The sequence below is a fragment of the Arvicola amphibius genome, chromosome 15 (genome assembly GCF_903992535.2).
Source record: "Arvicola amphibius chromosome 15, mArvAmp1.2, whole genome shotgun sequence".
Taxonomy (NCBI): Eukaryota; Metazoa; Chordata; class Mammalia; order Rodentia; family Cricetidae; genus Arvicola; species Arvicola amphibius.
The window spans coordinates 17,356,975-17,383,059 of record NC_052061.1 but is presented as its reverse complement, the minus strand read 5'-3'; the positions used below and the strand labels follow the sequence as shown (position 1 = coordinate 17,383,059).

At 45.9% G+C, this 26,085-nt stretch overlaps 1 protein-coding gene across 6 annotated transcripts in view; it reads right to left on the bottom strand.

Annotated features, from left to right (window-relative positions):
• Window positions 1-1,631: 1,631 nt before the first annotated feature.
• Slc10a7 (solute carrier family 10 member 7) overlaps window positions 1,632-26,085 on the bottom strand; it is a 214,165-nt gene continuing 189,711 nt past the window's right edge. For 5 of the 6 annotated variants that reach the window (XM_038312442.2, XM_038312438.2, XM_038312439.2 and 2 more), the window contains 3 exons: window positions 22,167-22,240; window positions 6,631-6,776; window positions 1,632-3,953 (listed from right to left, as the gene is read on the bottom strand). In XM_038312442.2, the coding sequence (XP_038168370.1) occupies window positions 3,924-3,953; window positions 6,631-6,776; window positions 22,167-22,240 (250 nt within the window). In that variant the 3' untranslated portion in view covers window positions 1,632-3,923. Of the gene's footprint in view, window positions 3,954-6,630; window positions 6,777-18,148; window positions 18,725-22,166; window positions 22,241-26,085 lie in introns of those variants that run through there. The other variant, XM_038312443.1, reaches the window with a different exon arrangement.

Below are 26,085 nucleotides of genomic sequence, written 5' to 3'. Positions count from 1 at the left end.
TAGCATCCTCACACTGATTCACTCCGTTGCCAGATCAGGAGTGGGGACCAGTGTGAACAAGGGAAAATGGGAAGACTGCAGCTTCTGTGGGGTCACACCGCAGTCAAGGGCAGGTAACCCCGGTTACAAGGAGACCCTGAGGCATATCCAAGCAGCCTGAAAAGGCAACTGAGACAGTCCAGTGGGTGGACTGTGTGTGATGGGGAGGGTGGTCACTGGGAATCCCAAGAGACACAGTGGTGAGGGACAGGGCCACTGATGGCTGCCATTTAAGCTTGTGTATCCCCTGTGTGTGAGGAGAGCATACTGCAGAGACCTGCTTTAGCAGCTGGCCACTTCAGTCAGGCTCAGTCATTTGACAACATCCATGCTGGTACCAACTGGTCCTCAGATGGTAACCTGTACTGAGTGGTTCAACAGGCAGGTCCTCTGGGGTATGTCAGGATTTTTAGTTGAGAAAACTTCTCTACATTGTAGGAACTGTGAACAAACACAAAGCCTTAGGAGAACTTCTTTTTATTGTCTACAAATTGAGGATAAGGACGATGCTGATGTTTACCTAGTTTTCTAGCATACCAGAATTCAGTAGAAGAGACCTTTCTTTTTAAATGTATATAAATACTCAGTGAGTCAGATCAGCATGACCTATGTAGCTTTAATTGTTGAGGGTGTTTCCCCCAACTCTTGGCTCTGAGCCTGCAGCTGGAGAGCAGCACGTGTGTGCCTGGAGGAGACAGAAATATCAACTGGCAGCTGGAACAGCATAGGCTTCTGGGAAACTAACATTCACTGGGAACCCAGGGAAGCCTCCTGGAAGAGGTGACATCCCCATTCGACTTCCAAAGGTAAGACGGACGCCAAGAACACAAACATCTGACATCCGCGAAGGCAATGTGCTCAGCAAGGACGCCCCGGGCTTGGGGAAAGCTTGCTGGAGCATCGCCCTTGTCGTCAACAGAACGACAGGGGCGGGGGAGGCCACACCCACAGCACCCAGTCTTGTCACTCTGCTGCAAGTGTTTCCATTTCGTTCCTTAACTCTGATGCATAGGCAATGTATTAAAAATGGTTTTTTCTTTGGCATGGTGGGGTGGAGGTGGTGTGGGCACGGGTATCTGGAAGGACTTTGACATGTCTGTCTACCTATATCTTGTGCTGCATTAAGCCAAAGTGAATCCAAAAAACCCTTCAGTGGGAGTCATCAGGAAGCAGTGGGAGTCATCGGGAAGCAGAAGGAGGGCATCGGGAAGCAGTGGGAGTCATCGGGAAGCAGAGGGAGGCATCGGGAAGCAGAGGGAGGCATCGGGAAGCAGAGGGAGGCATCGGGAAGCAGTGGGAGTCATCGGGAAGCAGAGGGAGGCATCGGGAAGCAGAGGGAGGCATTGGGAAGCAGAGGGAGGGCATCGTGAAGCAGTGGGTGTCATCAGGAAGCAGTGGGAGTCATCAGAAAGCAGGAGGGCATTGGAAAGCAGAAGGAGGGCATGGGGAAGCAGTGGGAGTCATCGGGGAGCAGAAGGAGGCATCGGGAAGCAGAGGGAGGCATCGGGAAGCAGAGAGAGGGCATCCGGAAGCAGTGGAGTGCATTGGAACCAGGTAAAAATGAGTCACAAATATTCCAGGGATTCCTCAAGTAATCATAGAATTGTTTAATCATAGAATTATTTTTTTTTATTTTCCACTTATTATAAATAACCCACTTCATTACTCAGCCATCTCCTTGAAAAAAATTTGGTATTTAGCTTAGACACTGAGTGTCAACCAGAGATGCATCAGTTAAAAACAGAAAAGGGAAGGACTTAAAAAAATCCATAAAATCTTAAAACCTGGAACACATGTAGAGACTGCATTACCATTCTTTAAAATTTCAGCTGTTAAAAAAAATCCAGGTGGAAAAATGAGTAAACATAAATATAATCTAATGTATTCCTTTATAAATACATTTGGACAAACAGAGATTGACAGTGCATAAACATAGGAAATATTTAAGCTGCTAATTAAATTCTAATGAGCACAAATTAAAATAAATTTTGATTCTATTTTTTGTTAACCATGGAAAAAATAAGTTATCCAATTTGTGTGAAAAGTGAAGTAGCCACAGACATGTTACTAAAGCCACAAAAACTCAGGATATAAATCAGATTACTGGAAAACAATACACATTTTTAAAGCAAAAGACAAAATGTTCTCCTAGCACTTTCACAGCCACGCCTACTGCAGGGTCAGAGAGGTAGAGAAGTTGAAGGGGGAGACCAGTGTTCACATGACACGGGAAGGTCCTCACTAGAGCTCCGACAGACAGACAGGAAGCTGTAGGGACCAGACTTGAAAACCTTTCTGCTCCACGTAAGTGGAGTCACTGCCAGCTCCTCCCAGCAGTGTCCCCACAGCTGGTTCAGCACGGGTCTTTGCAAGGCCTGGCACAGGGGTGGAGCTCTGGTGCGAGTTAGGAGGTCCCGACACCGGCACACGGGTGCTGACCACGCTAACCATGACGTACACTAGCACCACCAACAAGCCCAGCGCTGAATTCTGGAGGAATGATTGCTTCGTTGTGGGGCTACAGCCACCACTACCAACAAGAAAGGCAGCTGCTTAGGAGACAGCAGGGCCTTGGTGAGACCCAGGATGCCCATTTTCTGTTAAGTCAATAATAAAGCATTAAGGAAACACAGGCAAGGCGCTCCCACCATCTAGCACATCGCGTTACTGTCATCTGGGTCCAGCTTCAGGTCTTCTGGCCACTGAAGGCAGTATCAGACCCTCCTCTGAAAGCCCATGCCCAGTTCTGGGACTAGTTCTGCTTGACAACTTGGTTAATGGACGGTCTTGCGCCTTCTGTGCTGGGCCCTCTTTCCACCTGACTAGGCAGCGTGGACATGAAACATTTGCTCACGCCCATGACCTTATGTTTCCTTTGACACCTAAGGGCAATGATTTGATGTCTTAAGAGACGTGGCCAACATCTGCCGAGCAAGCGAAGGACACTCTCATTCATGAACTGTCTCAGATATCTTCAGTGCGCGGAGTGAAAGGGAGGGCAGGCTACGGCTCGCCCACAGGAGCAGTCTGGAAGTGTGTGACAGGGAAAAGTGCTTGGTCCTAGCTGTGGAATGTGAACACAACCCACGGTTAACTGCTGCGACTCTCCAACTGACTGCGATGTTTGTGTGCGAGTGTGCAAGGGAAGTGTGAGGCAAAGGAGTTCTGGGAGAGAGGAAAAGCGTGCTGATCGGATTGAGAACCTCACCACACTCCGTGTTTACCTCAGGGCTCACATCAGGCCTTCTTCTGAAGCAGCTCATAATAAATGTAAGTCCTTGCACCCTTGTGATTGGGACTCAAGAGCTTCCGGAGTGGGCGGGGACTAATTGAAGGGATGTCTAGAAAAGATGATGCCAAGGAATGAGGCACCTTATGCTTCCCAGCATCGCGCTGACCTCTGACCCCCTGCTGAGTTGATAAGGAAGAAGCATGTCACAGATGCAGGAACAAAGAACCACACAGTGAATCAAAGTGTGCAAAAGAGACTTGGGAATCTGCCCCTGTCACCCAGGGGATGGTTTCAGGATAGCGTGACCTCATTTCAAATGCTACAGTAACTATTACAGAGACGTACACAAAAGGCAGCACAAAGAAAACCTGTTAGCTTTTTGTCCCTTACTAAAACTTTTTTCTGCATTAAGAAAAAAAAAATTAATCCAAAATACTGTTCACCCTTGGCAGTCACCAGCATAGTATGTTTTGAAAACAATGATCTTATCAAAAACATTTTAAGGCACTTAAACAGGTATACCATATTTTTTTTCTATAAAAAAATAAAATAGGCATCAAAGCAACATTCACACGGACAAGGGTTCAGAATGGCCTGCGCATACAGCCCTGTACATATCTACACCGCGGCCTTCAGGACGGCGCCGTCTGAGTCACACCGTAGGCCTTGTCAGCTTCACTCCCTGCAAGACACGGGAACGGTTCAGACGTGGAGTCTCAAAGCGTCAGCTCCCACCAGGTAACCTACGCTGCTGGAAGGAAGAGGCTGCTGACAGCAGATACAACGACTGGAAGATGGTAGGACTTTTAAGAGGTGGGGCCTAGTGGGAGACATTCAGGTCACTGGGGGCGTGCCCTCAGAGGGGAATATAGGGCCCCCACCTCTGTTCCCAGCAAGAGGGGAAGGGGCTTATTCTCTACACTGCTCTCACAGGCTCCAAATCAACAGAACAACTGATCATGGGCTGAAGCTTCCAAAACAAGGGGCTAACATAAATGTCCTTCTTTCTAAGTCTTGGGTATTTGTTATAGCAACAGAAAGCAGACTGGCACACTTACTCAGATGTTCTACATAACCAATTGTACACCTAGAAACAGACTTAGCTGCCAGCCACCTGGCCAGCTATCAGCTCCGGAGCCTGGCTTGGCTATTTGCATCCTTCTGTCCTGCACCAGGGGGATATTCTGGGTCTCATTAGCATTATCTGCAGAACAAACGTAGTCATGGTTCCCTGAGGAAAGGTTCTTAGTATTCATTTTACTAGGTAAATATTCCAGGCTTTTAGATTATTCTAAGCCAGTCATTGCTAACAGGAAAATGAACAGCATGGTCCAATTAAGTGGCAAAAATTTTAGTCATTTGGGAGAAAACTCATGCAGTTAATTTTGTGTTTACTGTGACTGAAATATTGTTGCAAAGAGTCGTCGTCTCCTCCTCCTCCTCTTTTTTTTTTTAAGTACTGAGTATTGAATCTAGGGCCTCATGTATATTAGGTAAATGCTCACTCACTAAGCTACACCCTAGCCCTTTATTTTAAGACCAGTCTCACTGAAGGACTTAGGCCTCATCACTGAATACCAAGATTCTTACCTCCGATATATAACTTCCCCCCTGTTTTTAACACTGTCTCGGGGGAAGTTAAGTGGTGGGAAATGTGGCCAGGCGAATCTTGAACTTATTTTGTAGCCCTGAATGGGCTTGGATTTGCTAACCTCTGCCTCAGTCCCCAGTAGTAGGCAGGATTGCAGTCCTGTTCAAAAAGACCCAGCTAATTTTCTTAATTCTTTGTCAATATTTATATATTTATGCTCTGGGGGGGGGGCAGCATATATGTACACTGATAAATGGAAGAGAAAACCTCCAGAGACGGTGAGAAGAGAAGATGACACTGACCACCTCTCTCTAGCTCTGAGCAGGAGTTACAGAGTGCAGCTCAGTGAGTGAGCCAATCCACTGTCCCAAGACTTACAAAGTAGGAAGAGTTTTTAAGCTCCTTGTTTTGGGAGTGACCTGACATTGCTGAATTAGTGATGACATTTGATGGGCTAAACTTCTCGTGCAGGACCTCAGGGGCTCCCTGTGAGTCTTGTAAGACTTCTATCTCTGTCACGTGTCACAAATATATATATATATATATATGGCCAAATAGAGTTTTCCACTCTAAATCCAGCATCGAGTTACCCACAGGTCTTGGGCAAACTGTTGAACTCTCTCATCCCATTTCCTAACTTGTAAAATGGCAATAGCAATGAGCATGGCTGTAGCTAAGCTGTGAGCTCAGGCAGGAGGCCTCAACATCCATTGTCTGACTAAGGCAGAGAGCAGGACCTGCCTTGCACACACATCCTGTGACCATACTGTCATTAAGGACGCTAGGGACACAGCGCAGGGTGCTTTGCCATTGTATGCCTCTTCTCACATATCTTTGTTAGCAGCCACTGCTACAATGGCTTCTGGAGGGGCCGAGACACTAGAGAGAGAGCATCCCATTGTGACACCCAATTCTGTGCACCACCTAAATTTCTTTGAGCAATTGACTTAATTATTTTAATTAATTCTTTTGGAAATTAAATCTAAAGAACCTACCTTATATATAATATGTACTATATGTGGTGAAATTAATATTGTGTGGGCTCTTTTGATAGTTAACTTTTACACTTTAATTCCCAAACACAGTTTTACCATATGGGAAAATGCAATGTGGCTAAGTCCAATTTGGACCATATTCAGAAAAGCATAGAGGAAAGCCGCCCAGGTCCACAGTGAAGTGCACAAGAAGGGGTGGTTCATATTTCAGAAGTCCTATCAATATTCTCTTGACTATGAGTGTATTATAGTATTTGAAAATTGCATTGCAAGTATTATTCTCTTTCATAAGTCATATAATACTCATTCTTCTTGATCAAACTGAACGGACCAATGTACACTGTAATTACACATTCATTTGTATGTGTCTGAGTTTGTGTGTATGCACACATGTGTCCTTGTGTCTTCTTCAATTGCTCGTTATCTTAGTTTCTGAGACAGGTCTCTCATGTGAGTGCATGGCTAGACTGGCTTGACAGTGAGTCCCCAGGATCTTTCTGTCCCTGTCTCCCAGGGCTCGAGTTAGAGGTATACACTCATATGCCTGGCTTTTTCTAGAGATTCTGGGGTTCTGACTCAGGGCCTAATGTTTGAAGAGGAAGTAATTTAGCCACTCAGTCATCTTCCCAAATTCCTGTTATAACATTTCATTAATAAAACACATACATTTGAACAATGATATACCAGAAAAATGTAAGTATATGAATCATTTGAATCCAGAAAGAGAATTTCAGTCTAATCTAGATTCAAATCCGATCTTCCAAGAGCCTCACCTTCTGCCTCGACACCATCCACGACTTTATTGTTGGCACTAACACACTTCCCAGCAGGATCTGGGCTGGGTGGTAGATGAGCAAGGGCACAGATATTAATGAGAGATGCTCGTGGCCTGCGAACACTATCTTCAGCATTGGAATTCCTGTTCAAGCAAGAAGACAGAAAATGTAGAGGCAAATTCAGGCTGGTGTCAAATTAAAGGCATGCTCTATGAAAGTCAGAACTCAATGGGTTATGACTATATTTTCCTGTATGTACTCACAGACCTGAAACGGAAAGTTCTCAAAGTTGACAGGTCTATCTTCCTTTCACGACACAAAGTTCTAAGCTCTATTTGGGACAGAGAAGACTGTTTGGGGTGCCAGTACCTCTCAGTCAAGACTGGCAACTCTGCCATCAGGAGGAGGAAGACTGAAGAATGGAGGGGTAACTAAGACAGCTGGGAAGACTGACGACAGGCTTATCGTGCATCTCCTCCAGCTCAGTGGTGTAAGTGTGTTGGTTGTTAGGGATCCCCAAAGATGCAGGAAGATAATGTATAGTAGAGACAGCTGTCAGTCTCATGGGAAGATTCTCTAGCTGGGTGGAGTCCTGAGATTCAACCTAGGACCTCAGGACTTCTAAGCACATGTCCACCCACAAACCTTGAATGTCATTCTCAAGGTCAGGGATCCCAATGTGATTGACTGTAACAGGTAAACTTCAGAACCAGCGCTTCAGTGAAGGCCATGCTGGACTGCAAACGGATGACCACTGCACTGTGAACCCACCATCCTAGTCCAGAGGAGTGGGCTGGGCCTGTTTCTAGGCAACCACCACCTGTGGCTTCTTTAGCTAGCGAAATGCAGACAGCACAGCTCCCATGTCACCGCCATGGCTTTATTGCGGTTGCTGTGTGCACATGTCAGTTCTTACAACCAAGTGCTTTAAGAGCGCAGCTTTCTTCTTGTTTTTATAAAATGGTCTCTGGAAAGGGCCTGAGCTCCTAAAGCCCTATGATGGTGCATAAATTACTTTTTATTTTAGCACAACACGGAAGGTTCAGCTTTCCCAATTATTTTTAACCTTCCAATACATTTCGAGCCTTTATGCAAAGATGCATTTCATGCCTGCTCTCTTCTTCACAGCCGCACACAGCACTGCTGGGAAGTGAAAACCACTCAGCCCTCCCCAACAGGAGCCTCTCTCTGGCGTCCACAGTACACATTTAGATAGATGCCTTCTGTCTTCTCGTTCTACGGTCTCTAGAAAACTCAGATCAAATGACAACAATAAGACAAAGGACAAAAGAAAACAAATGGCTCTGTAAAAAAAAAAAAAGCAAAAGTGTGAGAATCCACGTTTTGTGAACATTACGCACAGCCTTGGAAAGTTTACTGCGGACAGAGAGCTCTGCAAATGCCACTCCCCCTGCAGACAAGCTCTCCCTTCCGTGGTCCACACGGATGCTGCCCAGACTGGAGGATAGGGAAGTCTGATGAGCTCTGCCGCCCCCGAGGGACTTAGAAGGGGGCACCGGGCGATGAGAACCAGAAAGGAGGAAGACTGAGGGAGAGCATGAGGGAGTCTGAAGGGAACAAATGATAGAAGTATGGAGGATCTTTGTCCTGAAAAGTGAGCTTAGAGCAGGCTTTCTGACTATCACTACTCAGCTAACTCATCCAAGGCGCCTTGCTGTGGCCAACAGAACCAACCGCAAAATATCCAAGCTCATCACATGATGCAGAGGTCCCTCGACCAGGGTGACACAGACAGAAAGTGGAAATGAAGGCAGGCATCAGGTGCACTGGGAGGTCACTGCCTTAGGTGGCATCACTCAGGATACTGCGACCCATGGGGCACAGAAGAGGGTCTGATGTGCACTTGCTGTCTGTGCAGGCCAGTTTCTGCAACACAGTTCTCTGGACCGCAACTCCTCCAGGGCAGCAGTCCTCGAACTCCCTTGATCCCCACGCCACGATGGTGCTGAGATTTCACGTGGATGAAAAGCAAAGCTACCGCTAGGGCCACCCCAACAAGGCCAAGGCTTGACCTTCTAGAAGTTTCTAGTGTGCTGGTGGTCTTGCTAGTCTTTGAACTGGAGCCTGGAGCTCTCTTGTGCTGGAGCTTCCCTCAGATCCTTCCTCTCATCTTCAAACACCTTCTGTTCCTACAGACTCCATACCATGGCAGGCTGCACCCTCAGTGGTCCTGCTAGTTTGGATGTGAAGATAGAAGGGGCCGGGAGGGTCTCTGCTCCACTGCTCTGCTTCAGTCAGCACTGACATCTTCACAGGGCATTTACACTCTTGGCCTCTTCTCTCCCAGGGCTAGCAGCTCCTGGGACCCTCATTCATTCGTTTCGCTAGCACGCATGTGTGCTGGCTAAGAACCAGAGTCCTGTGCCAGAGCTTAGGTAAGGCCCAGCTGCAAAAGGCTCGGGACGTGGTGGAACCTTTAAGAAATGGAGGCCAGCAGGAGGAACTCACTTGGGTTGCCCTTGTAGGGTCATTAGGTCCCCAGCCTCCTCTTCTCTCTGTTTTTGTTTCCTGAGTATCATGAGGTGGAGGAGTAGAATACCTCACCACGTACTCAAACTTGATGACCTGCCAGAGCCCTAAGGAGACGGGGCTAAGTGACCATAGACTGAACCTTGGAAATCATGGGCCCAAATAACTCTTTCCGACTCTGGTGGCTGATACACTCAGACACCGTGGCAGAATGTCAGTCATCCAGGGAGAGCGGAAAGCAGTGAGCAGCCTCAATGCAGTCTGATTACGTGGAGCCATGCGGGAACCCTCTGCTCTCCCCTCCTCTAGATCACACCACTGTTCTCACCCCTCCCCTCTAGATCACACCACTGTTCTCACCCCTCCCTCTAGATCACACCACCGCTCTCACCCCTCCCCTCTAGATCACACCACTGCTCTCACCTCTCTAGATCACACCACCACTCTTACTCCTCCCTCTAGATCACACCACTGCTCTCACCCCTCCCCTCTAGATCACACCACTGCTCTCACCTCTCTAGATCACACCACCGCTCTCACCTCTCCCCTCTAGATCACACCACTGCTCTCACCCCTCCCCTCTAGATCACACCACTGCTCTCACCTCTCTAGATCACACCACCGCTCTCACCTCTCCCCTCTAGATCACACCACTGCTCTCACCCCTCCCCTCTAGATCACACCACTCCTTTGCTTTTTGACCCTCTACCTAGCCTCAGTGGGTGCCTCAGGGCTCTTCTCCATTTATCCTTGCCCCTAGGCCTTTGCACAGCTTCCTTGGTCTATATATTCCTCAGTTCTTGGCACCCACTTACCCTTTATTACCCTTTAACCTTCTGCTCTTATGTTGCCTCCTCTGCAAGCGCAGCCTACAGTCTTCAGACTGACTTTTGAGCCCTCTTCCTCCACATGACCACACCAACCCTGAATTCCTGTTTCCTTCATGAGGTGCAGGGTCACAGCTGTTCATTATTCATCTTTGAGGGCACAGAGGGTGCTCACAAAACCACCGTGCAATGAATGGTTTGTACTTTTCCCAAATTCTAAAATAAAGCATGAAACAGATTATCATCTCATTTTTACTATATTTGTTAATTTAAAAAAAAACAACTAGCAAGAACTTATAACCCCAAAAAGACTTACTTCAGTTTTCCTTTTAAAGTAAAATTTAAAAATGAGATCCTTTTCATCTCGCTATCAACTGTGCTAATATAAATGAAGCAAATTAATTTTAATGCTCCCAGGTACTGATTCTGTGTCACCATGGTTGACAGGATTCAACCAGACTTTATGGGCTGGCATCTGACTTCATGGAAGTGAACACTGTGCACGCATCCAGTTTTACAGGGACTTTCAGCTGTCATGCTGAAAAATGTTTATAAAACATTCATCAAAAATGCCTCCTTAATACAATGCATTGTCTGAAGATGTTAGACGGCGCATGTTGTAAATGGATTCCTTTTCTGACTAACGTCATTTCCACGGGAAGCATTTCCCACTGCTCCACACGCAGTGTGTGGGTGGATAAAGAGCACTTTCTCTGCGCATTACTGCCTGATCTGAACACTTGGGAGATCGCTAATGTGCGGCGTGCCATATTTCCATGTCACACATGACACATTCGTCTAAAATTACCCAACAGAGTTTGACACTGCAGCATTTTCCATAAGCAGAGCTTTCAACTGACATCTGCCACATAGGAACTTTGTACACGCTTTCTTCGTCTTTATCTTCTACCCAGAAAGGAAAGGATAAAATGGCATGGACAAGAACAAGGCCCCCTCTAACTTAAATATGTTTATTTTATGTTCTTTGAATTAGAAAATTCCCTTTGTATCAGGCTCAAGTCACAGCATGTGTGCTCTGTGTTAGATGAACATTTCTTGACTTATCCTTGAGAAATGGGCATTTTCCCCCAACATTAAACACGGACCTTTCTTTAACCGCCAGGGAAGACTGTCCTGTGGCTCACGCTAGAGGATCTACTTCGCAACGCTCTTCAGCCTTCACCTGCAGCGCTTGCGGCTGCACCCTATTTCCACCTTCGCACTTCCCTCCCCTCCCTTCTCTCCCCTCCCCTCCCTTCCCTTCCTACCCCTCCCCCCTCCTCACCCTTCCCTCTGAAATGGTTTTGCAGTCAGCTTTGTTCTACCTGCCAAGGCTAAAGGAGAGAAACAGGCCAACTTTTTAGTCTTGCACGCTGGCTTCTGGCAGCTCTTTCCTGACTGTATCAATCTCCTCCCATCCCATGTGAGTCCCACACTCCACAGTTCAAAGCTTGAGGACCATTAAAGGATAGTCGCAGAATTCTACAGGTCCCTGCCTCTTTCCCCAGTCTCCACACTCATCACCTCAGCTCAGCTCCTCGTCCAGTCCAGCTGAGACCAGTCAGGCCTCCCTGTCTTCCCTCCTTCTCATCAGTCCTCCAGACTACACCAGATTAATCTTCTCAAAACTCACATTAATTAAAGCCAGTGCCCTGATCCCGAGCCGCAGTGCATTTCGAGGGCCCATTCATCAAATCGTCTACCCACTCAACTTTAGTAAGAGATAATTACAGCTACCATCAGATGGAAAGTGCCACTGCCTGCTAAGTGCTCAGACTGCATGATCTCACTGTCAGTCCTCACGATAGCCCCTGGAAGTAGGTGGCCAAGTTCCCACTGATAGGGAGTTCATGCAGTTAAGTAACTTGCCAGACCCCCCATCTGTAGCCACAGCAGACCCCCCATCTGTAGCCACAGCAGACCCCCCATCCTTAGCCACAGCAGACCCCCCATCCTTAGCCACAGCAGACCCCCATCTGTAGCCACAGCAGACCCCCCATCTGTAGCCACAGCAGACCCCCCATCTGTAGTCACAGCAGACCCCCCATCTGTAGCCACAGCAGACCCCCCATCTGTAGTCACAGCAGACTCCCCATCTGCAGTCACAGCAGTACTGGACCTGCTGTGACTTTATAAACAGTTCATCGAGCTTTGTGAATGCCACTAAAGTAGACTTCGTGGGTTATTTGTCACTGGCTCAAGTCCAGAACTATAAGCTCAACTTGGAAGTTGACTTTCTCTTTCTCTATCAAGGCCCATGGGTTCACCAACAGTTTATTGCCCTCACCTTAAAGGTGGCTTTCCTCCTGACTTGTCCACTGAAGGAGGAGGACATGCTTTCTCCTTACATCACATACTCTAGTAAGGACTTGGGCCAATTATTTTCTTTCTCTAATTCTCACTAAGTTAGAGAACGTAGCTCTAACTTACCTGAGTTAAGTATGGGGTAGGTACATGGCTCCAAAAAGATGACTTCAGAAAATGTGCTACTATTTCCTGTAGAGAGATGGTGAGATAACATACAACGGCTCACATTTATCTCCTATGTCCCAGACACGCTCTGTTGTGGAGGCCATGACACATCACATAGCCCTGCCCTCACAGAGCCAGAATACCTCCCCAGTTAGCAGGCGGCCAGGGCACAGAGCAGACAGGAAATGTAGCACACATAGATGGCTGGGAAAAAGTGGGTTCCATTATAACGGGGGAGGGGAGAGAGTTTAGTTATTTTAATGTATCCCCTTTTAGACGTTATAAAAGACACCCACTTCCGGGTGGTTGTCCATCAGAGGCTTGTAGCGAAAGTTTCTGGTCTAGGTGGTGTTTAATCTGCATCGGATCTCAGAATTCCATTCTGGCCCTCATTCTGGGTTCTTCCAAGCCGTTCTGGAACCTTCAAAGGATAGTCAGTCAGACTTTTTGCAAAGGCCCTTAGGGAAGGGGACAAGATGACGCAGACCACAGGGACACTCCACTGGCTTTCTGCTCCGATGCACTCGAATATGCAGTCTGGGCCTATCCTCGTCTTGGGTTTGTGTTTGACTAGCTTCCTTGCTCTGTCTGGCATTCCACTTACAACTGAAAATTTGGCATATTATCATTGGTGTGAGCCACCATGGCATCTGAGCCTCTGCTATGACTTTACAGACTTAGAGGAAAACATTTTTATTTTTCCTGTACAATAAGGCATCCCACAGGAGACACAGTGAGACGAAACTCTCCAGAGCTTTGCTCAGTGTCCCAGGACTCTGGGCTCACTGAAGCCACAAAGATTATCATCTCCAAACTGCTGGACACAGAGTGGCCACCAGTGGCTCTGGGCAGGCTGGCAAAGCCCTCTGTGTCTAGCAGGAAACAGGAAGGGACCGCCATGTCTGTGAAGACTAGGTGTGCAAGGAGTGTAAGAAGCCGGCGTCCTTCCTTTTCTAGGGTGGGGGAGAAATCTTACTAAATTCACACTAAGAAAACGCAAAGCGTTAGACACAGGGCAAGCACTTTACATGGTAAACATAACAAGAAGTCACACAGCCACACTGACATGGTCACCACACGGAAACGGTTCCACCTGATCAATACTGCAGTCCTTTTTTATTTTATGGGTGAGTGTTCTGCATGTATGCCTGCAGGCCAGAAGAAGGCATCAGACCCTGCTATAGACAGCTGTGAGCCACCAGGTGGGTGTTGGGAATTGAACTCAAGACCTCTTGAAGAGCAGTCCGGTGCTCTTAACCACTGAGCCATCTTCCCAGGCCTGAGACAACTCTGAATATGTGCTTTAACTCTACTTAGAAAAAAGGCACCCCTTTCACCTGACGGAAGGAGAAGCTGATGCTGAGGCATGAACTGCCACTAGTTCTGCCATCTCCTCCAACGCCTATGCTTCGTTGTCTCTACACTGGGAACCGCAGGAAGGCTCAAATGCTAGCTAAATGGGCGCTATGAGTAAATTGTGACCCGGACTCTCACTAACCAGCTTGCCTATGCGTTTGTCTTATTGGTACGACTTTCACTCATCTTCAACAGGAACGTTTTTACCCATGGTGCTGGTTATGAGGAATGAAAATCTCCGGAGCCAGGATGCCTCCGATACACAGGAACAAGACAGTCTTGGTGAGAACTAACAGCAGTTATTTGTTTTAGATCCACTTCTCTCAAAAGGGCTGACCCCACAGGGCCAGGGAAATGGGTCCGCAGTGTAGAGCCCTTGCTGCTGTGGTGGTTTGAGTAAGAATGGTCCCATAGGGTCTGGTGTGAACTGATGGTGACTGGGAGGTCTGGCCTGTCACTGTGGTAGGGCCTTGAGGTTTTCAAACGCGGCCTATGCTGGGCCCGTTCTCTCTCTGCTACCTGTGGATCAGGATGTAGAACTCTAAGCTACTTCTCCAGCACCATGTCTGCCTGCGGATGGGGCTGAGGCTGGGGATGCTGAGGGGATGTGTGCCCTTCGCTCCACAGCTTCAGGTTCAGTCTCTCTCTACTGTAAAGCATGGTGCTGTCACTAAACGTACGCCCCCTGGCTCACAGTGTCTGGCTCAATTAATGGAACTTCGGGGAAGAGACACGACCAAATAACTAATTGGAGATGCAACTCCGAAGGAGGGCTGCTCCTTCCTTGCCTGTCTGCTTGTACGAGACGGGAGCTGTAACTTCAAGAGACTCGCATCTCCTGGGTGAGACTCTTCACTTCTAACAAGGAGAGCAGTGCTGGTCTGTGATGCACATGTTAGTACTGCTGGAGGCGAACTTTCTCAGTATTAATAATAATGATAAACAAATCCCTCTGCAACTGACAGAGAATGTACACACGAGTAAGAAGGCTTGGGAAATGGGTTCCTGCTGGTGTTCCAGGACGGGGGTGGGGCGATGGCTTCACTGGGAAGGACCGGAAAGGGCAGCACAGCACGACAAGCTGTATTCCCCTTGGTTTTTATGGGATGTCCCTTTTGTACGTAGGAGGTGTACAGGCGCTACGTACCAATGTGTGCAATTCATCTCTTTGTAGTGGACACGGAAGTAAAAGCTTGTAACATTAAGAGCTGACATCAAATAGCAATAAAGATCATCTGTCTGTCTGACTTTCTCTTTTTTTTTTCCTTTTTGTGAACCAATGAATTTAGTTAGGATTACTTAAAGGAGCATGGATAGGGGCTTACTTAGAGGGACAGGGACATCTCACCAGTGATACACTGAGAAAAAAGTTCCCTTTCTCCCAGCAACCACTAACTGCCTATGAATCCTCAGGGAAGTGCAAGGCCCCATGAGCCCCTCCCCCCTCCAGAGTAATCTTTTTCAATTTAATTTTAAAGAAGTCTTTGAATGTACTATTTTGACTCTTACTTAGTGAATCAAAGATGCTCCCATCCAGGTCTTTAAGACTCTGCAAGAAGGAACTTACACTTGAGAGCAGAGACCTAGGCTGTAAATGCTCCGCCCTTCCTGCCGCTCTGCAGTGACTGTAGGAGCTGACACCCAGTTCCCACACAGCTACAGACATAGCAGGTTGCTGACCATCTGGGCAGAACTCTCCAGGGGCACCCATAAAACCAGGTGGGGTTCAAACTTTGGTATCCTCAAGGGCTTCACATGCAGGTCCTGGGGCCGGCTGGATTCTTATGGCGAGTAGGCGGGACTTCTAAAGTTTTAGGCCTACAGAGGGATATCAATGGCTGTCCACTTACAATCATTATCATGCAAAGTAGCAAGGCAGTAATTACACCAATCAGAACCTCTTTCTGAATTCATTATGCTAATTAGTAAGGTCTCCAGTTGCTATACACAGAGCCAGATGACAACAGTATTTGCTGCGGCTGCCTCTGGGGTCCACCCTTTCTGATGAGACAGGAGCTGAACACTCCGGTGAGAATTTGCCAGTAGAGCAGCTGGGGCTGGAGTCTCTGCTGACTACTCTACAGGTGATGGCCACACAACCCGCACAGAAGTATTTCGCAGTGAGTGACCTCCTGTGACAAGTACTTAGCACACTGTTTCCCTGGTAAGCACCCAACTGGCTGCAGGTTTATCATTACTACTATTGAAATCATGTTGAATAAATCACAAAAGGTACAGAAGCAATTCAAAAGCTACTACAGGTCACAAAGTTTCCCTCCGTCCCTCCCTCCCTCCCTCCCTCCCTCTGTCCTTCCTTCCTCCCTTTCTTTCTGTCAGAAATTTCAGTAGAAAATCAGTGAGAGGACACCCGAAGCCAGAGGCTACACAGTCATGGGGGGGAGGGGCTGGATGGGACTGGGAGGCAAGGCAGGAAGCAACTGTCAGGCCTCAGGCTGGTTTCAGTGAGCTGCAACATCAATTTGGTCACAGGGTGAAGCAGGCTCCCAATGTAGGCTGCTGGGTCATAAGGCCACCAATACGGAAGCCAGGAAAAGCCCTGGTGCTGGTCAGCTGGGAGAAGGATCCAGCATGGTCTTAGGGTGCCGATAACTGAAGCACAAACCCACAGACTCCCTCATCTCAGATGTCATGCTTGGGACACAGAACCCTCGGGTTTCCTAAATTTTGGCCACAAAGACTAGCTATACTACCAGTGACATCAAGTCTAGTGCAAAATGACAAAACAGCCCACAAAACTCTGAGAAATGTACTTTGTTAAAGTATGCTTCTTTAAAAAAAAAAATTATTATGTATATAGTGCTCTGCCTGCATGTATGTCTGCACACCAGAAGGGGGCACCAGACCTCATTATCGACAGTTGTGAGACACTGTGTGGTTGCTGGGGACTGAACTCTGAACCTCTGGAAGAGCAGTCAGTGCTCTTAACCTCTGAGCCATCTCTCCAGCCTGCCTCTTAAAAAAATAAAAAATAAAAAAACAGGCACACAACAGACAACTACTTTAAAAAGTGCTGCCCAGTTCTGTGGTAGTTAGAATAATCTTCATTTGTCAAATAGAATCCTAGATAGCTTTGGGGTTAAAAAAAACAAAAACAAAAACAAAAAAACCATAGCTGCAGTTTCGTGTTTGATTTCCTATCTTCTTGAGGAAGTGACCAAACTGGTATTCATGGTTTCAGTTCTAGTTAGGGCTCATTCTTTACCATCGTCTTCTTTTTTGTGTGTGTGTGGGGGGGGGGGGAGGATGAGACAGGATTTCTTTGTGCGACAGTCTTGGCTGTCCTGGATCTCACTCAGTAGACCAGGTTGGTCTCGAACTCACAGAGATCTGCCTGTCTCTGCATCCCGAGTGCTGGGATTAAAGGTGTGAGCCACCACTGCCCAACCATCCTTTACCATTCTTGAAAAGCTTCCAACAATTATTGAATAAAAGGTTCATGTGCATCTCTCTCACACACCACATGCATGTGTGTGTGAGATGCACATGGTGCGTGTGTATGGGGGGTCGTCATGCTACTGAGCACACGTGAGTCAGAGAGCAACCTTTGGTGTGCCCTGACAGCTGGTGCAGTGGCTCCCAGGGCTCTTGTGTCTCTACTCCCCACCTCACCACAGGAAACCTGGATTAGGGATGTACATCACGGCACCCAGCTTTACATGGATTCTGGAACTCAAGTGCAGGTCCTTAAGCTTAGATGGCAAGGGCTTTACCTACCAAGGACCTTCCCAGCCCAGGGAGGGTGCCCAGTAATCCCTTCAGGCAGAAGCCACGGCTGCATTTCCTTTTGTGTACCAGACACAGTGAGAACTTCACTTTGTACACCTACAAAGAAAACTTATTTTACGGAGGAGACATCAGAGAGAGAGAGAGAGAGAGATGCAGAAACCAGCAGCTGGAGAACTCAGGTGCCCTGCGCACCTTCTCGCTGCAGTGGGGCCATGGAGCGCCCTCGGCTGCAGTTTGCTCCAGCGTTTGCTGAGAACTGGAGCTGAGATCCAGCCTAGAATCAGGCTCGCCGCTCTCTCCCGAATCCTAGGAGCTCGGTTCTTCTAGCTGTCAGCTCCTAACCACAGCTCAGCGGTGGCCAGACTCCACATGAAGTGTGGACAGCAAAAAGGAAGAGCTGCCTTGATTTGCTCTTCTATACCGGTGTCTCTACGTGACATTTATAAGCGACGGATTGTGACACTCAATTTAAATTTTAAATGGAGTGCATTCAAATCAGAAATGCCTTTACAAATAAAAAATTGGGACTACCATTATTTACTGCCAATAGCTGACTCAGTCTGGGACCGATGTTTTTTTTTTTATTTTGTTAATTAAATTACAAATCCATACAAATGGATGCTCCATTTAAGGAGCTCAAACGTCTGAACCCTTCTCCTCCTGGGTGTGGCAAGAAACTTTCTACATATGCTGAAACTCTAAAAAAGCAAAGTGATTTGAATACCTACCCAAGAGAAAAAGATAAATAAAAATAAAACACCAAATCCAAGCGATATCTGGGATCTAATCTCTTTCCTGATGAAATCTATTGACTGTGCACTGAGCCATTCCTAGGCTAACGCTACTATTCAATCTCTGCTATGTAAAATATCTTCTCATTACTACACTAATATCACCATCAAACTTCACAATAACCGACAAGAGTTCCTGGCTTCTATGGCAACCCTCAGCAAGGGCTGCTGTCTTGAAATTGCCTCTGACCCCCGTTGGAGTCGGAGGAGTGTGGCAAACAAGCCCTGTAGTGTTGTTTTAGATGAAGCACAGAGACAGCCCGGCGCTTCCTCCAGGCTTCCTTCCTTCGGGAACCAACTCCAGGGAACGGCACCACGTCAGGCTTTCCAGATGGATTATGTGAAGCCATAGCTCAATGTCATTTTCAATAGGAAGCCTCATAATTAAAGGTCAAATAGTCACTTCATCTGCAATCAATCAATAGAAAAAGTACTAATACGAGGAACTAATCAATCAATGGCAAATGCGCTAATAAAAGCAATGAATCAAATTCAGCATGTGTGTAGATGTGAGTACATGGAAGAGACTAAGACAGGGCGAGGTAAGAACAATAAAATAAACCAAAGGTGAATGAACGGAGGGTACCCAAGCCGCACCGGCCACATGGGTGCTACCTGACCCGCGGTAGGCTGTTCTTAAAAACATACTAAACAGAATGATAAACTCTAATTTCTAAGTTTCCCCTAACATATTTTACTTGATGTCTGTGTGTATATGTGTGTATGTGCGTATGAATGTAAATCACTGGAAGAGATACTACGACAGTCTTTGCCACAGGAAAAGATGCATTTCTGAAGTGCCAAGCAGCTATGCTATAATCTGTTTTATTTCATCTTTGTGTAAAGACAAAAAATATCACTCCGGGTGATGTTATGCGAAATTTCCTTCCACTTTCTGGAGTGTGATATTTTTTCAAACTGTATGAGCCACTTTTCCAGTCCAGCACAGACAACGATTTCCATTTGGGCAATGACGGGCACGTCACTGTGAGGCACCTTCTCTGCACCTTCTCTGCCACCCCTGGTACATAGGGCCACCTGAGAATGGGCAGAGCAAACTCACTGAGTTTTACAAGTCCATTTGGGCAGTCACCCTACAGCCTCTGATGTATGTGCAAATAAGATGTTTTTCTGAGGTGTACCAATGAGTTGTACCAAGGAGACCAGAGCAAGAAGCAAAGCAGGACCAAGGATTGGCAGAATGTAGGAACTAGAACTAAAATTCCTCACTTTAGACCTGAGGAAGCTGGGGTCATGCTAGGTACTCAGATCTTTCAGTTCTCAGAGAGCTTACAGCCATCAGGTGTAAAGTAGCTAAGTCTTTCATTGTGTCGCCACTGGCTGACACTGTCTCACCATCACTGTGTGGTCACTGGATTCCACACTGTCTCACCATCACTGTGTGGTCACTGGATTCCACACTGTCTCACCATCACTGTGTATTGTGTATTCACACTGTCTCACCATCACTGTGTGTTCACACTGTCTCACCATCACTGTGTGTTCACACTGTCTCACCATCACTGTGTGTTCACACTGTCTCACCATCACTGTGTGTTCACACGGTCTCACCATCACTGTGTGTTCACACTGTCTCACCATCACTGTGTTCATACTGTCTCACCATCACTGTGTGTTCACACTGTCTCACCATCACTGTGTGTTCACACGGTCTCACCATCACTGTGTGTTTCACACTGTCCTGTCTCACCATCACTGTGTGTTCACACGGTCTCACCATCACTGTGTGTTCACACTGTCTCACCATCACTGTGTTCATACTGTCTCACCATCACTGTGTGTTCACACTGTCTCACCATCACTGTGTGTTCACACGGTCTCACCATCACTGTGTGTTCACACTGTCTCACCATCACTGTGTATTGTGTATTCACACTGTCTCACCATCACTGTGTGTTCACACGGTCTCACCATCACTGTGTGGTCACACGGTCTCACCATCACTGTGTGTTCACACGGTCTCACCATCACTGTGTGGTCACACGGTCTCACCATCACTTTGTGGTCACATTGTCTCGCCATCAATGGAACAAAGAGCCAAGTATATATTTCTTGGGAGAACTCTTTACAAGTGAATGCAAGTCCAAGTTCATCCAATCCTTTTTAGCAAAACAACTATTTTTGCAAATCAGCTTTCAGAAAGCATAAAGAGCAAAAAGTATGAGCCTAGGACTAAGGGAAAAGATGAGAGAGTCTGGAGTTGAGTGGATTTGCTTATAGAAAAAGAAACACCAGTTACCCTGTGGGATGCCCCGGGTACTTCCTGCTGTACGTTCAACTAGCTGCAGTTTGCTCAGAGAGGGTCAGAGAGAAATGGAATCATCAGCTTCAGTTTTCCACTCCTCGGCAAGTCCCAAGATGTGGCCGGGTTTAACAGCCACTGCAGACAGGCCAGAGAGCCGTGGCCGGGTTTAACAGCCACTGCAGACAGGCCAGAGAGCCGAGGTGAGACACGGCCCTAAGACATGGCTCATCTGAGCCCCTCTGACCTTCTGGTCTTTGGGCACACTCCTTAGTTTCTATAAGACTAGTAATGCCACACATGGCCTCTATAACGACATGGGGACAGAATGTGAAACGCTTTCTTTGAGGTCAACAGCTGGTCTACAGCTATTTCAGGAAAATCTATGACAGGGGCATGTGCCTGGAAGCCTGGGCATAACAACACATTTATAACTAAAAGAAGTAATACTAGCAATAACAGCACTTCTTTGCAGAGGCCACTGAGTGCCAGCCTGCACAGCCAGTCGTGGGGACATGTCACACAGCCTCTAGAAACCTCTGCACACTGCACTCCTGTCCAGAGTCAGGACCTGTCGTTTAGGATCCGGGTTGTCTTTCAGTTTTACAATCCTGCTTAGAGTAGACATCGGGCACCCTTTAGAGACGCAAAGCCAAGGTTCGGGAAGTTATCCCGAAGACTGTCATCAGGGCTGGAATGCAGATCCCAAAGCTCTTTCCTTTAGTTTGATGATGTAGGAACTGTTCCGTAAAGAGTAATCTAATTCTGAGATTATTTCCCAAACTTAAAACCGGCAGAGAACCCACCAGACAGCTTTGTTTAGGAATGCTTTGAATTAAAGCAGCATCCTGATTCCTCATTCTCTCAAGTGACTCTCATCCCAAAAGCAAAGGAATTTTTAATTTGAAATTTTACGTATCACCTCAACAAGCCCAAGGAGCTTATGAATGATGCATTTTGCAATAGAGTTCCTGATGACTTAATAAGTTTGAATGACTGAAAACATAGATTCGGGATGTCTCAGAGGTTATTGGGATAATGCATTAAATTGGGTGAGCCTAAGTAGACTTTAGCACTATTATTCTTAATCTTTTCCATTAAATAAAATACTTCACTTTAACTGCTAATCCAATTAAGTCACAATAGCTAAACTGTCTTTGTAGAAAACAACATAATATTAAAAGATGCATTTCAGCAAACTAGAGCAAGAGCATCGTTCACATCTTCATCTGAGTCCCCAGAAGAGAAGGGCAAGTCTAGAATGTTCCAAAACAAGGTTTTGGCAGTTGCTTTTTCAGAAACAGGCCTCCGAGACCCCTAACCAACTCGGGTTTACCTTTTGCACTAACTATTTTTCAAGAGAATTGAAGACACAATTGCAAATTATCTAAACCCTGTATTATCTATTAGGCCTCCAGTAACCGGTTTGATCAAATTACAGTACTCCAGAGCAGTGACCATCTGCACCTGGCTGCTGGTTTTGTTTTTTTCTTTTTTTCCCCAACTAAATAGATAGTCCCACTCCACTGGAGAACTTTCTGAGTTTCAACATTACCTAGGGTGATATGTAGTTTTTAACTCACTTACCCAGCGTGAGGGACTTATGTGTGGAGCAGAAGATGACAGCCACTGTGTCCGCTGGTGTGAAGCCCGAGTTATCCCTAAGGGGACAAGAAGGGCATTTTTACAAAGACTTGTAAGAAAACCAAATGTGCCCATCTTTACGTTAGCATCCCGCTGATCAACCCTGGTGACGGAGGCTACTGTGGACCAAAGAACATGGTTCTGATTTCTTTTTAGACTCTATGTTCCTATACCCAGTTATAAAGGCTTACAAAATCATGAGCCAAAATTAGAAATAGTAATAATAACAACAATAATATTCCCTCCTATTGCTGGGTGGTAGCAGTACAATTCTTTAATCCTGGCACTCGGGAGGCAGAGACAGGCAGATCTCTATGACTTTAAGGCCAGCCTGGTCTACAGAGTGAGTTCCAGAACAGGTTTCAAAGCTACACAGAGAAACCCTGTCTTGAAAAATCAACCAGATAGATAGATAGATAGATAGATAGATAGATAGATAGATAGATAGATAGATAGATAGATAGATGATAGATAGATAGATGATAGATAGATGATAGATAGATCATAGACAGATGATAGATAGATAGATAGATAGATAGATAGATAGATAGATAGATAGATAAAAATATTGTCTTCTATCTTAGAAACCCTTCCCCAATTTCTGTAGATGGTACAGTGTGTCTACTATTCTGTGCCCTAAACTCTGACAACAGTTAGCTCATGAAGAAATATTACAGAAGTATATATGGATATATACTGTAGATGAAGTGAGCTTATCACTACAGCCTGTGTCCACAGGGCTTTAAAGGTTTCTAATGGGTATAAAAAATGCTGCTGACCAGCAGTGGCACATGGCAGCCTCATCAGGCCCAGCCTCTCCTTGATGAAATTGAGTTATCCTTTACCCACAGATCCCAGATTATAGGGCAGGGCTTGATGAACCCTGGAGGCCAGTAACTTAGGCCAAAGTAGGCCTGAGGCAATGAACTCCCCTTGGCCTGGAGCAGGATTGAGGCTCAAATTCCACAGGAGTGGGACTGAACCAGCTACCTAGGCCGGAGTGGGCCTGAGGAAACAAGCTCCACAGGAGCGAGAGCAGGAGCTGGGAGCGAATCCAATCCCAGGACACTGGCAGAACAGGATTGAATCAGCGACCTGGTCCAGAGACAACAAACTCCACCAGAACAGACACTGAAAAAGCTTTCGACAAAATACAACATCTCTTCATGATAAAGGTCTTGGAGAGAGCAGGAATACAAGGAACATACCTAAACATAATTAAGGCAATATACAGCAAGCCAATAGCCAACATTAAAATAAATGGAGAGAAACTCCCAGCAATTCCACTGAAATCAGGAAAAAGACAAGGTGTTCCATTCTCTCTATATCTATTCAATATAGTTCTTGAGGTCCTAGCTAGAGCAATAAGACACCAAAAGGAGATCAAGAGGATACAAATTGGAAAAGAAGTCAAACTCTCACTATTTGCTGATGATATGATAGTTTACATAAGCAATCCCAAAAATTCTACCAAGGAACTTCTACAACTCATACACACTTTCAGTAATGTAGCAGGATACAAGATTAACTCAAAAAAAAAATCAGTAGCTCTCCTATACACAGGTGATGAAAGAGCTGGAAAGGAAATCAGAGAAATAATACCCTTCACAATAGCCACAAACAGCATAAAATATCTTGGCGTAACTCTAACCAAACAAGTGGAAGACTTGTATGCTAAGAACTTTAAATCTTTGAAGAAAGAAATTGAAGAAGACACCAGAAAGTGGAAAGACTTCCCATGTTCTTGGGTAGGTAGAATTAACATAGTAAAAATGGCAATCTTACAAAAAGCAATCTACAGATTCAATGCAATTACCATATAAATCCTAGCAAAATTCTTCACAGACCTTGAAAGAACAGTACTCAACTTCATATGGAAAAGCAAAAAACCCAGGATAGCCAAAACATTCCTGTATAATAAAAGAACTTCTGGAAGTTCAATCCCTGACTTCAAACTCTACTACAGAGCTACAGTACTGAAAACAGCCTGGTATTGGCATAAGAACAGACAGGAGGACCAATGGAACTGAATAGAAGACCTGGATCCATACAACTTCAAACACCTGATTTTTGACAAAGAAGCAAAAAATATCAAATGGAAAAAGAAAGCATATTTAACAAATGGTGCTGGTATAACTGGATATCAACATGTAGAAGAATGAAAATAGACCCATATCTATCACCATGCACAAAACAAGTCCAAATGGATCAAAGACCTCAACATAAAGCCAGCCACACTGAACCTTCTAAAAGAGAAAGTGGGAAGTACACTTGAACTCTTTGGCACAGGGAACCACTTCCTAAATATAATCCCAGCAGCACAGACACTGAGAGAAACAATTAATAAATGGGACCTCCTGAAACTGAAAAGCTTCTGTAAAGCAAAGGACACGGTCAACATAACAAAACGACAGCCTACAGAATGGGAAAAGATCTTCACTAACCCCACATCAGACAGAGGTCTGATCTCCAAAATATACAAAGAACTCAAGAAATTGGTCATCAATAGAACAAATAACCCAATTTAAAAAAATGGGGTATAGAACTCTCAACAGAGAAATCTAAAAAGGCTGAAAGACATTTAAGAAAATGTTCAACATCCTTAGTCATCAGAGGAATGCAAATCAAAACAACTCTGAGATTCCATCTTATACCTGTAAGAATGGCCAAGATAAAAAAAAAAAAAAACCACTAATTACTTATGCAGGAGAGGTTGTGGGGTAAAGGGAACACTTCTGCATTGCTGGTGGGAATGCAAGCTGGTACAACCTCTTTGGATGTCAGTGTGGCGATTTCTCAAGAAATTAGGAACCAACGTTCCTCAAGACCCAGTAATACCACTTTTGGGTATATATCCAAAGGATGCTCAATGCTCTTGCCACAAGGACATGTGCTCAACTATGTTCATAGCAGCTTTGTTTGTCATAGCCAGAACCTGGAAACAACCTAAATGCCCCTTGACTGAAGAATGGACAAGGAAAATGTGGTACATTTTACACAATGGAGTACTACACAGCAGAAAAAAATAACGACATCTTGAATTTTGCAGGAAAATGGATGGAGCTAGAAAACATTATTTTGAGTGAGGTAACCCAGACACAGAAAGACAATTATCACATGTACTCATTCATAGGTGGTTTTTAAACATAAAGCAAAGAAAACCAGCCTACAAACCACAATCCCAGAGAATTTAGACAACAATGAGGACACTAAGAGAGACTTACATAGATCTAATCTGCATGGGAAGTAGAAAAAGACAAGATCTCCTAAGTAAATTGGGAGTATGGGGACCTTGGGGGAGAGTTGAAGGTGGAGAGGCAGGGAGGGGGGCAGAGAAAAATGTAGAGCTCAATAAAAATCAATAAAAAAAAAAAAGAAGAAAAAGTTTCTAATGAACAGGTCTACATTTCCCTAAGTAACCTCATCTCCCCATCTGTAAGTTTTGATGGGGGAAACATCTTAATCCCTATTTAAAAAATCCCTAAGTAGATCCTATATCTTGTGTCATACTCACTGGAGAGAAGGTTTGAAGGCCTCTCTTAACCCATCCCACGGACACCGTCCTGGTCTCGTCTCCTCTCCTCTGCGGTCTGTCTGCCCTGCACGGGGCGCCCCGCAGATGAGTAGCACCGGACTTCAACAAGGCGGCCTTACTGTCTCACGCTGACGCTCATGTTCTCTTGCTCTTTAAATATCATGCTGCACGACTAACATTTTCCATCCCTTTATCCCTGTGGTAAGCTATGGGGAGGGAACTCTCGGGCAAAGATCTGGACTATGGCAGGACAGGAATATAGGTAAATATCTTCTTCTGTATGCAGAAGAGGGGGTAAGAGGTGAAGGGAGGGTAAGGGAGAGAGAG